The sequence below is a fragment of the Truncatella angustata genome, assembly GCF_020726525.1.
Source record: "Truncatella angustata strain MPI-SDFR-AT-0073 chromosome Unknown BKA67scaffold_11, whole genome shotgun sequence".
Taxonomy (NCBI): Eukaryota; Fungi; Ascomycota; class Sordariomycetes; order Amphisphaeriales; family Sporocadaceae; genus Truncatella; species Truncatella angustata.
Genome location: NW_025763391.1, coordinates 559568 through 575310, shown reverse-complemented (window position 1 = coordinate 575310; position 15743 = coordinate 559568). Strand labels below are relative to the sequence as shown.

At 49.9% G+C, this 15743-nt stretch overlaps 6 protein-coding genes across 6 annotated transcripts; 3 read left to right on the top strand and 3 right to left on the bottom strand.

The window, feature by feature from the left end:
• Positions 1-1248: 1248 nt before the first annotated feature.
• On the bottom strand, positions 1249-3182 carry BKA67DRAFT_527226 (cytochrome P450; the record flags this gene model as incomplete). The annotated part of the gene is made up of 6 exons (XM_046098827.1): positions 1249-1684; positions 1748-2115; positions 2175-2491; positions 2572-2692; positions 2752-2911; positions 2995-3182. The coding sequence occupies 6 exons, from the start codon at positions 3180-3182 to the stop codon at positions 1249-1251; spliced, it is 1590 nt and encodes a 529-aa protein (XP_045951939.1).
• Positions 3183-4188: 1006 nt separating this feature from the next.
• On the top strand, positions 4189-5474 carry BKA67DRAFT_527199 (trichodiene synthase; the record flags this gene model as incomplete). Its single annotated transcript, XM_046098825.1, has 2 exons — positions 4189-4681; positions 4741-5474. The coding sequence occupies 2 exons, from the start codon at positions 4189-4191 to the stop codon at positions 5472-5474; spliced, it is 1227 nt and encodes a 408-aa protein (XP_045951938.1).
• Positions 5475-6795: 1321 nt separating this feature from the next.
• BKA67DRAFT_526976 (uncharacterized protein) lies at positions 6796-8177 on the top strand (the record flags this gene model as incomplete). Its single annotated transcript, XM_046098798.1, has 4 exons — positions 6796-7038; positions 7103-7328; positions 7398-7485; positions 7562-8177. The coding sequence occupies 4 exons, from the start codon at positions 6796-6798 to the stop codon at positions 8175-8177; spliced, it is 1173 nt and encodes a 390-aa protein (XP_045951937.1).
• Positions 8178-9862: 1685 nt separating this feature from the next.
• Positions 9863-11414, top strand: BKA67DRAFT_664502 (uncharacterized protein; the record flags this gene model as incomplete). Its single annotated transcript, XM_046108388.1, has 2 exons — positions 9863-10078; positions 10161-11414. The coding sequence occupies 2 exons, from the start codon at positions 9863-9865 to the stop codon at positions 11412-11414; spliced, it is 1470 nt and encodes a 489-aa protein (XP_045951936.1).
• Positions 11415-13156: 1742 nt separating this feature from the next.
• Positions 13157-13987, bottom strand: BKA67DRAFT_541644 (uncharacterized protein; the record flags this gene model as incomplete). Its single annotated transcript, XM_046100971.1, has 2 exons — positions 13157-13456; positions 13490-13987. 2 exons carry the CDS (start codon positions 13985-13987, stop codon positions 13157-13159), a joined length of 798 nt encoding a protein of 265 aa, XP_045951935.1.
• Positions 13988-14553: 566 nt separating this feature from the next.
• Positions 14554-15637, bottom strand: BKA67DRAFT_595775 (oxidoreductase-like protein; the record flags this gene model as incomplete). The annotated part of the gene is made up of 4 exons (XM_046105208.1): positions 14554-14729; positions 14787-14862; positions 14916-15520; positions 15571-15637. The coding sequence occupies 4 exons, from the start codon at positions 15635-15637 to the stop codon at positions 14554-14556; spliced, it is 924 nt and encodes a 307-aa protein (XP_045951934.1).
• Positions 15638-15743: the final 106 nt, after the last annotated feature.

Sequence of the window (15743 nt, the reverse complement as noted above, 5' to 3'; positions counted from 1 at the left end):
TAAGTCTCTATTCTCATATGTGAGCAGCACGTGGTTGAACAATAGCCAATCCCTGATCTGTACTCAGGCTCTTCCCTTTCACTTCCGTCGTCCCTCCAGCGACCTTTAAAATCAAGCCGGCGTTAGTATAACTCCGCAATGACAAATGTCTCTATCGTGGCCCATGGTGGCTTGAACTTTAGTGTTACGACAGACAAGCGTGATAATTCATGTAGAACCCTAGATCACGACTTGAATAAGGCAAAGGTAGTATGTGTATCCAATTCCGTCTTCTTTTGGATGAGCCTGCTCATTTGTAACCAAACCTCACTACCAACAGAGTGCACCTCACCAAGGTGACAGCACATACCTACCAAAACGTGTATTCCTACTCAGCGGTTATGCTGTGTGTGGCCTACGGAATCGGGGATCAGCGTGGCCTTGGTGGGCCCACAGCTACAAGTTCTCTACCATCCTGCGCATCACGTATAACCTCCGCCTTTCCGAGGGCCTCGAACTCTCGGACATCACTGCCAGAGCCTCTTGTTCGAGAGGCTTCAAGAGGACGTCGTTGCCGTGCCACCACAGATTTACAAAATCCGACAGGCAGCCAAGTCGTGCAGCTACTTGATTCTGATGAGTCGGAAGCAGTCGAGTCGTTCGTTTATGTTAGCCAAGGTCCAGCTTCCAGTGAATAATAGAAGTCGGAGAGGCTATGGGCAGTACGCGAGATTGTGAGCTACTGATATCAGCTTCGAACACGAGTATGGTTTGCGTGCGAGATGCGAGACAAATTGAGTACAGTCCAACATATTTAGAAGGTGATAGTTTGAGGTTTTGGCGTCTCAGTCTTAGGAATAGTGCACTTAGATGGAACGCGAGCGGGCCATAAAGCAAATGACTTGTAATCTCGTGGGCTCTGAAATATGAAGGTACTTAGTTACGTTGACTATTCGTAGAAAATACATATTACTCAAGCTAACATCTGCGTGAAGTTCGATTTACATAAAGTGACAGAAATCCCTACTGCTCAACCGAGGTACTGAACATAGGCACAAGGTATTACTGTGCACCTCTGCGAGCAAAACATATTATAATACTTACGGCATTCCTTGGGAGGATAGAATGCAGAGTGAAAAGGGAAGATGGAAAAACAAATAGGATTAAGAGAACGCTGATCATATTTAACATCGCATCAGTGATACTGTAGTTCTTATCTCGGAATATTTTCTGGATCATGTAATGCACACCACCAACTTTTCAAATCCTTCAGTTCGAGCTCGTCGGCAGGTCTTTCCACTGCATATCCTCCTTGTTCAGCTCCTGCTGAGCATCTTCCCACTCGGACCTAATGATGCGGGCATGCCTCTCGCTGCGAGGCGTGAACCTGGCCGGAAAATCCTCTGGACATGCCGCCATGCCGCCTGTGAACTTCTCTGGGTCCGGCGTGATCAGGGTTCCTTGACCGTCTGCGGCTTTGGAGATATCGAAGGCCCAAAGCAGTCTTGAGACTCCAAGGAACGTTCCGTTCTCGGCCAGATCAATGCCCACGCACAGGCGACGACCTGCCCCAAAGGAAAAATGGTCGCGTTTCTTCGGATCAGCAGCCTGCGCTGACTGCCTGGCCGTCGACTCGTCGCCGAGATATCGGGATGGCTCAAATGCTCGCGGCTCGGGGTGCCGCCTTTCATCCATATGGATGGCCCTGTTGAGATAGGGTAAGTATTCATGTATCGCCAGCCGTCTCTTTAATCTCTCAGATGCTTACCAGACATTAGGGATGATTATGGCGCCTTTGGGGATCTTATAGCCTAGATGATAATCATCTTGTGTGACGGCGTGAGGAATCCCAAGGATGGCGGTTGGCATCCACCGATATGTTTCCTTGACGCAGGCACGGACATAAGGCAGATTGTCATCCAGTTCGGGAAGACGATCGCCACATACGCGGTCGATCTCGGCCTGCGCCCGTTTCTGTACTTCGGGGAACAAAACCATGGCCAGGACAAATCCCATCAACTCGTTGGCCATCGTGTCCGAACCGGCCTCAATGAGATCGCCGCATAACATGCTGGCTAGTTCGTCTGGGAAGCCATTGGCTTCTTGAGCCTTAATTACATCTTCCGCCAGACACGGCTACACATGGTGGTCAATGTGCTTAGCTGGATGTCAAAAAGCATAGCCGAAGAACATACCTGTGCCATTCCGTTCTCGACCTTCTCCTTGATACTGTTCAGGTGGCCTTGGAAGAAGTTTTCTTCCTCGTCATGGATCTCCTTTGCGTACTTCCTAATTGGAACGAGGAAATTTGGTAGCTGTCTCAACGGGGGATACAAGTCCAAGAGGACGGTATGGAAGTGACCCAACAGTGAGTTCCATTTTTCGAAGCTCTCGTACACTTGTCTGAGATTGCTGTCATGGTTATTTACAACACGGAACCCAAGAACGATTTGGTATGCAATAGAATTGGTGAAGCGCCGTATGTGATCTTTGAAGTGCTCGGGTTCTTGCACTTCAAACCACGAGGTTAGCGGAATCCATGGTGGATAAATATAGTGCCTCACCAGCTAGAGCTGATTGGACTCTACTCACAAAGATCGTTCGACATTTGCTTGGACTCCAGATCCTGGTAAGGAACATAGGTCTTGGCCGATTCAGGGCTGAGATTACTCTTGAATACTGCGCGGCAGCTTTTCCAGGTATTATTGTACGGCTTGGATTGTTAGCAAACCAGATCTTGGCAAAAGACAGTTGACAACATGCTCAACTCACCATGAGGCCAAACTTGCTACCGCCGGTTACTAGATCAATGATGTATGAGTCAGGACGAGAAGAGTAGATGGCGCCTCTTTTGTCGAGTAGCTCCTTGACGACCTCGTCTGTGTTCAGTACAATGACAGTCCGGGTCCCTGCCATGACAGAATATATTGATCTATTTATGTTAGCTTATTCTTCTCTTATTTTCCTGTCTTGGTTGTTTTCAGAGATGATTCCAGATATCAAAACCTTACTTACCCGTACTCTTTGCTCCACTTCCGGAATTGGATATGCGGATCTTTAGTTGGCATTTGGTGTAGATTGCCGAGGATAGGAAGAGTTGGTGGGCCAGGGGGATAATCCGAAGGCCGACGACCAATCCTGAAGATCTTATATGCCGACCAGGTAACGATAAGTAGGCATAATATGGTTATGAGATGAGACATTGTTGTAAATTGTGGTGGTGGAAGTCGATGTCAGAGAAGCAGAGAGGATCCCCAGGCAAGAAGGTCAGGAACTGGAAGATATAGGCATTATTGAAAGCTGCACGATGCTTTCGAATAATGTTTTGACACAACGTCATCCTGAGTCGACGGAGGATTGGTTCATAACGGAGTGAAGTCATGCCAGCACATAACGAAGTGAAGTCATACCAGACGTCACGCATCGTGCCTTCTGGTGTCTGACGTCGCCGATGACCTGGTTGGGCCATTCACGCTAGTATAAAGGATCCATTGACGACCCAAGACAATCCATTTGAGATCAGCTATTCATGACCAAGGAGGGGTCTCCTGTTGGCCGCTGGTATTGATCTCAGCTTAGCATTGTGTGCTTGTCCCAGAACTTGTGGAGTTTGTTTTGCGGATGATATGGTATGATACAATCCCTGAAACTGAGAAATGAATACGTGAGACCCATCAAACCACGAATATATGACGGAGCGCACACTAGTCTAATTGTACTAGCATGGAAACACCAAGTTGGATAATCTGCGCTGCGCCACAACCGAAATATCTGGTTCAAAAGCCGAGACGCACCGCGCCAACCGTCATCTGTACCGGGGTTCTAATGACTATCGCAAGACCAGGGCCCTTAGTTTCTTGGAGTTTCTTCATTGACGTAATAAGTAAGAACCCTAATAATGGGTCGTGGACTAGTTCAGACGTCACACAGGAGAAAGGTGAGTCACGCAGAAGAGCTCAAGGATTAATGAATGTTCCTTGACAAATGGAAAGCGCGAACAACTCATGAAGATCATGTACTTCTGTGAGAATTCTGAGAAGAACTCTGAGTGACGTCGAAAGGTGAATGATGGACGGCGTAGCTGTCCAGTTTGGATATAAATGCTGCGCACCGCTCATCTTGGAAATGGGTTAAGGTAAAGTAGGCTCCAGCACCTATATCTCCAACCTACACGTTTAAATTCAGTCAAAAATATTCTGGTCATTCAAAATGGCTAAGTTCATCACCCTCGAATCTCGGGCTTTCCCCAAAGACTACTTTGTCCAAGCCATTGTTCGGTTGCTGGATACCATCGAACACAAAGATACCAACTACACCCACCACGAGCGCGTGGACCGCCTCCGTTATACCTACGCCGCGACAGCAACGCACTTCGCCCAACCGCATGTGTATCAGGCGCTCAAGTTCAACCACAAGAAGCTTGAAGCCGGTATACGGACGATTGCCTTACTAGTGGTAGACTGCTGGGTCAGCTGCAGTAAAGAAACAATGGCTGCACTTGCCATATATTTCACTTACACGTTAATTCTCGACGATAGCGAGGAAGACCCGCAGCAAATGACGGAAACCTTCTTCAAGGACTTGATGGTCGGTCGCAAACAGAGGCACCCCTGGCTCAGACTTATGATTGAACACTTACCCAACCTGCTGAGCCACTACGGCCCATACGGTTCACTAAACATCTATCGCAGCACAATAGACTGTGAGCCAGCTACATTTATCTGATTCCAAATCACAATAACTGACCAAAGTGCATATTAGTCTTTGAGGGATGCTGGATCGAGCAGCACAATTTTAAGGGTTACCCGGGGAATGAAGATTACCCCGAGTTCCTCCGTCGAATGAACGGACTCGGCCACGTGGTTGGCTCAACCATCTTCCCAGCCGAGAAATTTGACGAGACCAAGTATTTCCGCGAGATCACCACGTCCGTGTGCCAGCTAGAGTGCTGGATGGCCTGGACGAACGACCTGATCTCCTTCTACAAGGAGTTCGATGACCCACGCGACCAGACATCTCTGATCAACAACTACTGCCACGTTGGAGGGCTGACGTTACAAGAAGGCCTCGAAAAGTTGACGCATAACACGCTCCGTGTCAGTAAGCAGATCAAGAGCGTATTCGCTGACAAGGACGAAGGTGTCGCGAACGCGATGAGCAAATTCATGCACGGCTATGTGACCTGGCATCTCTGCGACAAACGGTATCGTGTCAACGAGATTCATGAGGGCTTACGAGACGACGGTGGTGTGACTACCAAATTCTGCCGCTACTATGAGGAGGCCCAAAGGGTTGGAGGAATTGACCCGGCTGAGTGGACGGGACCCACATTCCTGGAGTTGATAAAGGAGCAGCGAGGACAGGAGCGGTCTGAGCTGAAGAATTTATTGAGGAAGAACAATATTCGGGAACTGACTCTAGATGTAACACAGAGCCTAGTGATGGCCTTTATGCTGTCCGTTCTGACCTGTATCCCGTATGTTGTCAGATCATAGGAAATTGGCTCGGATTGGCAAGATACTAGTCAGGATACTCAAGGTCTCTAGAAACTAACTGCTCAGTTTCCTCGCTTTCTTTGGCCTGGTAATTCTTTACAATTAGGTCTGCGTCTATCAAATAAAATTCTTTGAACATGGTGTTGTGCGAACCCAGTTTGACGCTTCAGATGTGATCTTTGGCATAAGAATGAGCCAATAGTTGTCCAGCAACTCAAGGAAGAACTCACCAGCCCATAATGAGAAGGAGGCAAACCTCTGATGGTATGATTCTCGGCCCCGAGCCAGAACCTGCTGACAGAAGTACAAATTTGTGCTACGTTAACTATGTTAGGAAGAAAAGAAATACTCCCCATGTCGTGGCCGCCCTAGTACACTAGGTAGCACTTTAGCCTCAACGCTTTTACTCCACCCGTACTGCCGGTTCCAGTGATTATGTTGAAGATCCTGAGTGAGGTCAAACGGTGAAAACGAAATCGAGTTTGAAGCTGGTACCCATGCTGCCACGGTTATTGCTAAAAGACCCCGGCACTCGCGATCTGCAATCAACGCTAGTGGCGGCCGAATACAGGGGTCCATGTGTCTTCCGGAAGGCGGGATGTAGTGATATTCAGGGGAGCCTGGTTGCCTGGCATCCCCAAGAAACGGTTTTGGAGAAACCAATCTACGCCTTCAGGGTTTCAAATCCTCCATCTCTCCAATGGGCTCTTGATTGAGGTCCGCAGAATCTCAGTCAAGGGTGAGATGAGCTACGTGTTATTTGGATTCTGTATATCTCAACGGTGATCGGCGACAAATCATTGTGATCATATTCTCTTGTGACAAAACGTACGGCTTGCTTTAGCATTAGAAGCGACCATGCTTGGCGGGTCTAGGATTAGGCTTGGATTAGCCGGGATCATACCCAAATTGCATATGCACGAGGGCTAATGTAACCACATTTGAAACAATACTCCGCGACTCTGTGCCGCATGATCTATAACATGCCTTTTGGCCAGGTACCTAACACCGTGAATTGTGACAGTACCGTATTGATATCAAACCAAGCTATTCTTGATACAATTGGCTACCTAGGATGTGAAAAATAGTTGTGTTATGTCAGCAAGCCCGCTGCCCAATCTGGGTGATTAGAATTTCAGTTAGGCTTAAGCTCCGATTGCTGAAAAAGAAAGTTGCCAGTTTCCTATTTTCTGCTGGCGTGGATGTTGAATGTAAGCAAACTTGTCTGCCTCTTCGTCTAAGTCAGACTGTGATCACTCGGTTGCTGTATTCTTTTACTTCGTCTCACGCGTCAGGAGACTCGATCCAATTCCGAATCACTATGTCAGCGTACTCTCCATACGTACCGGAGTTCGAGGGGCTCACGGGTCAACAGATCCAAGAGATCGCCGACTCTCAGCCGTCGATGCAGCCCGCCGGTGCCGGCATCACTATCCAGGGGATTTTCTACACAACGGCCATCTTATGCACTATCATATTTGGTCTTCGCGTGTGGGTGCGATCACGGCCGCAGGCGTCGGGAAATAGCTGGGCGATTGATGACTATCTGGCGGTTGGAGGATTTGTATGGCAATATCGGCCCCTCGCATACGATAGAGACTCGCTGACCGAATGTTCCTCCGTAACAGATCCCCTACCTTCCGTGCTGTATCATCGGTATCATTGGCACATACTACGGCGTCGGGGCACCAGACAGCGCTGTTAATCCGTTCATGAAAATCCGGGCCAAGGAATTCCAACTATTGTACGAGTTGGTCTATTTCGGATCTTCAACCCTCACGAAATTTTCCATCGCCTTTACTATTATGAGGATATGCAAAGAACGCCGATATGTGTACGCTATGTATGGTGCAAGTAAGTAGCCGCAAACACTAGCAGATCCGATGCGCCTCCCAGGGCAATATCATTAACATGGCTCGGCAGTGGGAGGGATGGCCCTTACAGCATTTGGCGCACTCATATTCCTTTTTGCCGACTGCAAACCATTTGCAACACGTTGGAATCCTGCACTGTAAGCAACACTCCGTCGTTACGCCCAGACTTGAGACTTGCTGGCCGTTACACAAATGACTAACTAATTCGGCTAGAGGAAGCTGCTGGGCTCCGGCGCCGGACGGATGGTTCATCATGAGCTATATCGGTACGAGTATGCAGGTCATTACTGACTGGATTGTCGCCATCACCCCATTCTTCGTCGTGCGTAGCCTACAAATGAACAGGAGAAAGAAAATTTCGGTAATTTTGATTCTCGGCTTGGGTGTATTCGCCAGTTTTGCTGCCATTATGCGCATTGCAAGCTACTCCCAAACCGATGAAAGATATCACCCACATGACGCTCTGGTCACGGAGGCACAGCTCGTCATTTGGTCGCATCTCGAGGGCAGCTTTGGTATCATCGCGTGCAACCTACCGCCCCTGCGGCAGCTCTTCGGATCCTTCTATCGATCGTCCGCCGGTCGATCAGGCGCTGCGTCCGCACACCTCTCTGGCGGGGGTCGTGGGACGCAACTTAGTAACTTGACACCATCGGGGAAAGGTCGAACAGCAGTTTCGAGCCGCAAGACTTGGGACAAGCTAGAGGACGACGACTCGAGCAAGCACCACATCATGCGAGAGACCGAAGTCAGAATCGAGACGAGTAGTGGCTTCGATTCTAAAGACGACCGGCAGGGTTGGGAGACTCACGTAAAGCAATTGGTCTGAGTTGCCTCATTCTACAATGTATGTCGAGTTTGCAATTGCCCGCTACCCTGTTCAGGCGAATATTTCTCATACTCATCGCCATAGAAAAAGCATACATGCGGTTCTAGATATTAAAAGTCCGAGAAACATCAAAACACATATATGAAAACCTCCCTAATGCTCTTAACTTCCTACTCTTACTACGATGAGGGCGTTCGAATCCCGTAAATCTTGCAGTGGCCAAATTGAAGACTAGACTAGTTGTGAAGCTTTACCGCGACCTTGCCAAGGTCATCACTTTACCCTGATTGAGTTCGAGGATAGTTAATATGTGGGGAGCGAGCGCATCGGTCGATCTAGAAATCAAGCGTTCCTACTACACCACACGGGTCGTGATGGGAAGGACTGTCCTCAAACGGTCGGCCTGGAACTGCTGAATGAGGCACGCCAAGGCATCTTGCTACCAACCAGACCACTCAAACAGCACTGTTTTATTACATGATGCCCATTGCACCTAGTATGCGGTAGCGATATTGCAGATCTCGCCTCGTACATAGTGCACCAGCTGTCACAGGGCTCTTGGTACGACTTGCAGTATCTAAGCCCGGTTTGGTAGCGACGTTGGCCAGAGAGAAATGGGTTTGTGGCGGCAGGTATGTGATGTGATTGGACATACAGAGCTGTGGACTGGGTCCTAAGGATGTTGACGTAGTATCGAACCATACAACTGCCCCGCCAAGCGTCCCACCCCCACCCACCCAACGGTGTCAAGGGTCTAAACCCGTGTCGTAAATTCGACAGAACCAATACCCCGGGACGTACTAGTATTACATAGTATGCAAGAATTAGGGGGTCGTTCAAAGGTCCCATAACGCTACCCAATTTCAATGAATTAATGATGTCCCGTCTTAGGAGCTTCCTTTGTGACTAGCAGATCTTCCCGGAGCCCATGAGGAAAATGTGACGTTTGCTGCCAGATACTGCGAAATATACCAGCTCACTTATACATAGAAGAGCCCAAGTACTTGCAAATGACACCAAGACTCTCATATAAGTCAATCAGATAACTGTTGATAGTTCTGTTACTATAGAATTGTGGTCCCTGGCTGCGTAAACTGTTGTTTTGGGTAGGATTTGGTGGAAGCGTTTACCATGCTAGATGCAGTGTTACATTTCGCATGCAGGCGCCCTGCTGCCAATATGTTCAAAGCCACCGAAGAAGATGACCATATTTCAGTGGAGATTAAGCGAAATCAACCACCCGGGGTCCTGTTTCTGGCGTGAGCGATCACACCCCTGTTTATGTAATGCAGGAAAAGGATGACTCCAGATCGCATTACATTACCTCAACTCCCTATTCAGTTGCGACAAACCTACCATATGCATACTGACTGCTTGGTGGCAAGAGTCCAGGTCCTTAGATTTTACACTCGACCATCCTCGATAGTCAGTGCCCAGTACAATTATATGCAAACAGGCTAACTGCCCCTCTGTATAGTAGATCGGTACCTTACACAGGACCATACACCAAAGCTGCTGCATGTAGATAGACTATCTACCGAAACAGGACAGCCGACCCCTCGTTTTCCGACTACCTTTCTCATCAAGAGCGTACGATAACATAGTGCGACACACAGTTTCTCATTTTCTTTTTAACTCACAAATCAAAGAATCCACCATAGTAAACTAGACGGCAGGAAGCCATCATGGGTATCTTCGGACGGGCCGCACCGGCTCACATAGAGACGGACCAAGTCATCCCTCTGGGTTTCTTGGACAATACACCATTGATGCAGAGAATCCTTCTATACAACTTGATGGTATTCAATGATGTCCTCGATCCGGAGAAGCTGCGAAATGCGCTCGAGCGGCTAGTGCAGCAGAAAACTTGGAGGAAAATGGGAGCGCGACTCCGAAGCAACGTGAGTCCCCCCTCGCCAAACAGATTTTCACGCTGGGATGCCAGTGACGACGTAAAACCAGCGTCTGACCACCACTAACCAGGCAAACGGGGGGCTCGATTATCACATCCCCGCCGTTTTCTCTGACGAGCGCCCCGCCATCGCTTACACACACGTTGCGCATGACATGAACCGCGCAGACCACCCATTGGCGGGCAAGCTGCCAACGCCGCCAGGTAGTGCCGGCCCGGCAATCGTCGCGGACCCGGATGAGTTCCTGCCGCTCGCCAAAGGTCCGGATTGTCCGTCCGTCGCCGACGACTACCTGTACTCAGACCGCCCGATATTCGGCCTTCACATCGTTTCCTTCAACGACTCAACCCTCGTGACGCTCCACTGGCTACATCTCGCCAGCGACACGCTGGGCAACAAGGCCGTCATGGAAAACTGGGTCCGGATGCTCGAGGGACGAGACGACGAGGTTCCTCCGCAGTGCGGCTTCGATAGCGATCCAATGGCCGACCTCGGCAAGAATCCCACTGTTCCGCATGCGCTCGCCAAAGAGCGCATGTCGAACGGTCAGATGGCGGGCTGGTTCTTCAATAACATCGGCGACCTGACGTTCCGTGCCAAGGAGAACCGCATGGTCTGTCTGCCGGGCCCCTACGTCGACCACATGTATAACGCGGCCATGGACGAGCTCAAAGCCCAGGCCCCGCCGGGCGAGACGCCCTTCCTGACGGAGAACGACATCCTCACCGCCTGGTGCACCCGCCTTGCGGTATCCCACCTCCCGGCGAACTCGGAAAAGCCCGTCACAATCCAAGTGTCGGGGTCGATGCGCAAGACGCTGGCAGGTGACCTGCTACCGCACGACCAGCCGTACGTGGCCAATTGCTTTGGGTTTATGAACGTGCTGGTCAAGGCCAGCGATCTGCTCTGCAGGCCGCTGAGCCACACGGCGGCGCAGATCCGGCTGGCCGTCAACGAGCAGCGATCGCGCGAGCAGATCGAGGCCTACCACGCCATGTTCCGCGACCAGAGCGTCGCCCTGCCGCTATTCTTCGGCACCAGCCAGACCCACCAGGTCAGCTACTCCAACTGGACCCGCTCCGACCTCTTCGCCGTCGACTTCTCCGCCGCCGCCACCACGCCCCGCGACACGCCCTGTGTCCCGTCGTACATCAACCACAGTCAGATGCCTTTCCAGTTCGGTGAGGGCTTTCTCTTCATGGGTAAGGATTCCCATGGCAACTACTGGATGTGCGGTTATCGTGTCAAGGGGAGGTGGGCCAATATACAAAAGGCCCTGGATGCTGAGGCCGAGGCTGATATTCCTGTTCCGTCGCATCCCTGAACATTCAGAGGGAGTGTTATGGATTTGGCCTTTTATCATGAACCTCATATGAAACTGGAACTTCACATTGAATAATGGCCTGCTCTTGGACATAGCATCTTAGAGGATACAAAGTATGCTGTTTTGGAGTTCCACTGTTATAGCGTTTTAATATTAATCACGTCCCATTGTTGTAATGCACATTTATGAAACTCCTGTAAAATATCCGACCTTATAAGATGTATCGTCTCCTGATCTTTGAGCCTACCCTCTTAGCCATGGCCATGCCGAAGACGATAAGCTGTGATGTAAGACATCTACGATTGAATCTCCGACTTGTACGACATACACGTGATTTCTCCCAGCTCTGTCACTCTAGCTCCGTATCAGTTTCCACACCGACAACGCTTTCCCACCCAAAGTCGCAGCCACGACGCTCAGGTTTACCACACAGATCACGCAGTAGTGTTTATGGAGATGCTTATATGGCATCACATGTATCCAGACTTCAAGGGTCTTGTATTTCGTATATGTATCGGGACGACAGGGGTGGCTTCGGTTATCACCACCAGGCATAAGTGTGAAATAACTTGAACCCATGGGGGATTCCCTGCAGGACACTGTTCAGCAAAGCGAGACAAAAAAGTGGTGTGAGAATATTTAGCAACACCTCTGTCGGCAAATTTTAAACACGGAGCCTTTTCTAACGTGTCTTAACTGTTGCCCAAGTATTCCTAACGGTAGTCATACTTAACGAATGAGTCAATCTACCGTCGAGGTGTGTTATAGGGAAACATCGTTGAATTCCCAAGATACACACCGCCAAGTAAGATGACAAAACCTTCGCTGTGCTCTTTCCTCTGCTGAAATAACTTCATCTAGGCTATCATCTGTGCAAATATTCACACATGCATATAATGAATAAAGCCTGGCAAATTCTATCTGAGTCAGAATTAAAATTTTAGTATAGGATGGCCTGTTTGCAAAAGAAAAGCAGGGGACAAGTGAGAAGTCCTCAAGTTTTGCGTAAACATCTTACGTGAGTGTGTTCCTAGGTGCCTCCATATCTACGGCCGCCCGCAACAGTTTAATCTGATCTAGCTGGCAGCTTGCGCTTGGCTCGCGATAGAAAGTAAACACAAACGTCGCGATCATACAATATGTTAGGTTTACTATAGACCTGAGACTAGGTACTATAGTGAATACAGGTATCCAAATCTGCAACGCTTGGTGACCATTCCGCGTGCTCACATTCCTGTCCACGCTGACCTATGCGAACTTTGCGTTCCCTCCATTTGAATACCCTGGGCAACTTCAAATTCAGATCGTCGGCTCCATATTCTCTTCAGTCTATCCGCTGAGAGAAAAGAGCTGCAAAGTTCTCCCACTCATAAAATCTCATGGTTCAATATCATCGCTGTCTCCATCCTAACCACGGAGGGTTTTCCCGCATCCCATTCCTTACTCTCCAGTCGAAGAACTTTCTCCCGAGGTAATTGGGTCTTTATTGTATTTTCTTACCAAGTGATCCATCTACACCCGGGAGTCCATGGGGATGGTTGCCGTTGGGGCTGTACGGTGCCAAAGATTTGCCCCGTCGAGAATGCGTTGCGCAAGTATAGCTATGGTTCTTTATATGATAAAGGGGGTCTGGTGTGTTGAGCGTGCGTTCTATTGCAACACCAGTTATATCGTTTCCCAGGGGGCGTATCCAAATCCTAGTTAACTAGCTCACGAGGGGATCTTTTACATCTTTGGGAACATCACTGTCCGGGGACTTGAAGCTGAAACGGCTCCAGTCGGCCCATATCCCGACACCCATCGCCTCCTTCGACGTCTGAATGCCAGATCACGATACGATTCTGCCGTTGACATCTTGAACTCTTTGTCCGTGGTCCGCAACCCCTAAGTCGCTCCTGCCGCCCTTCAGAAACTCTCGCCGGTAGAAACCCGCCAGCAGATCGTGATAGATGCCGCCGCTTACGATCACCGTCCTCAGCCGCGGCAGTCCCTGCAGCCAATCCAGGAACTCGTGCAGCGGGAAGTTGCCCGTGTTCACGACCCTGGCCGCGCTCTCAGGCCCCGAAGATGCTTACGGCACGGTAGCGCTTCTCAGTAAGCCACGAGTTCCAAAATCCCCATGGCGAGCCAACATGAATCTCGACGCGTTCGATGCTTGCCGCCAGGCCGGGGACGCCGAAGCAGCTCCAGAGGTAGCCTACGAGGCCCGAGTGATCAGCGAGGCGCAGGTCGTACTTGACGAGGAGAGTCCCGCAGGCATCGCGTGCCCAGGGCACCGCAGCCAGGAGCCTGACGTCGTGCGTGTGGATGAAGCCGCCATAGCATTCGTCGACACCTTGGTCGGGGGACTCGAAGCGTAGGATGGCTTCTTTTGTGTAGGATGGGGCTGGCCTCGTCCGGGATGCGGCGGCAGGTCTCCAAGAGCGATCTGCCGTCCCAGCTGGGAGGGGCCCTGAGAGCTTGGCTGGGAAACACCTCAAACTCGCGGAGTCCAGAGGGGACAAGGCGCTCATAGAAGACGGTCCGAATCTCTTTGTAGAGGAGCTGGAAGAAAGACGATTGTTCCTGGCCATAGTGACGGCCCCGGAGCTCACGCTTGGCCTGTGATTTGGTCTTCATTGCTTGATGCCATTGTTTTGATGGTTGAGGCGATGCTTTAGGGGGCTAACCTTTTAATTGTTGCTCTTTTTGCGAGGTTTGCTTGTTGCGAGCTCTGGACGCACGTTTTGATGGTCGTGGAGCTGAATGAGACGTGGCGGGGTTTTGCGAAATAGCTACCAGTAATATGCAGTGAGTTGTTGCCACAGGGGTATCAACTGTGCCCGATGACCGTGGAGTTGAAATGAGATGCGAAAGGTTATTACCGGAAAAAAAAAAAGAAAGCTCTCAGTTCTGGTGGTCGCAACTCACAAGTAGAGAACAAAAATAAGTTTGTTGCTGCCGGGTCAGAGCTCTGTTTATAGCCATGAGATGTGAAGATGCAATGTCTGGGATGGGAAAGGGAAAGAGAGAATTGACACCATTTCCTGAAGTCAACAAAATAAGGGGTTTGGGTTCAGAGACAACATGGCAGCTCATGAACCTTCATGCCTATGGATAAACGTCATCAAGTTCATTCAAAGTACGTCCTATGCCAAGCTCAGAACGCCATCTTCATCTTCAATAAATCTTTCTCGATGATTTCCTCTTTCTTTGCAAACACCTCCTCCATATCCCACATTGCGCTCAGATAACGTCCTGCCAACCATTCTTGTCTCTGAGCTGTCAAGTATGCAATGGTGTCGCCACCGAGGGCAGGTGTGCACTTGAGCCATGCTACGATCGATCTTAGTGTTCAGGTCTCTCCCACTAATGTTCACTAGATACACGTACATTTGGTCGCTTCGGGCAACATGCTTGCGAGATCCGTGGCAACACCACCGGGGTGCAACGAGTATGTCAACAGACCCTGTTCTGCACATCAGCAGAACTTTAGACGATGTCATGAACGGGAATACATACCTGCTCTGCATACTCTGCCATCAGGAATTCGGTCAACCTGAGCAGCGCCAATTTAGATATCTGGTAGCTGCTACCACCAGTATGATAGTGCATGACGCCAGTTGAAGATATGCTGATAATGGTCTTGTCGCCACCGCTCAGCATCAAAGGCAGGAATGCCTTGGCAACACGATACATGCCACGAATGTTTGTCTCGAAGCTCTGCCACCATTCGTCATCGTCACCGTCCAGTATCTTTTCGTAGCGTGCCAGGAAGCCAGCATTACTAATCAGAATATCAAGGCGACCAAATTCGCGCTCTACCGTTTCGGCCGCGGCCTGAACAGCCTCCTTGTCGAGAACATCTACCTGAAGGGTGAGCACTATTGGTACATGCCTTCTAGCATCTAATGCTGCGTCTCTGATCTCATCTGCTACCGACGAGGCGTCCGAACGACTGGTGATGGCAATTTGCGATGCGCCGGCCCTTGCGTATGAAATGGCGATGCCCTTGCCGATGCCTTTGTTACCACCAGTGATTAAGACAGTCTTCCCCTTACAGTCCAACTTGGACGGGGTTACGAAGTCATATGTGTCATTATATATGATCTTGGTGTAGTTGGAGCCTCAGCAAGTCAGTCCAGACGCCCGATGAGCGGTGTGGGACCAAGCTCACCGAAATTGGGTGGCACTGGTGGATAAGCTGTGTTTCGTACGATATCATCAAGCTGTATGGTGGACATATTCAGTGGCAAAGTGTTGGCGAGAGAACAAAAGGCAGATGGTGAGGGGGCAAGGTTGATCGCGGCTTGGCAAATGGTCGTGATCGGATTTTGCTACGGATGAGCT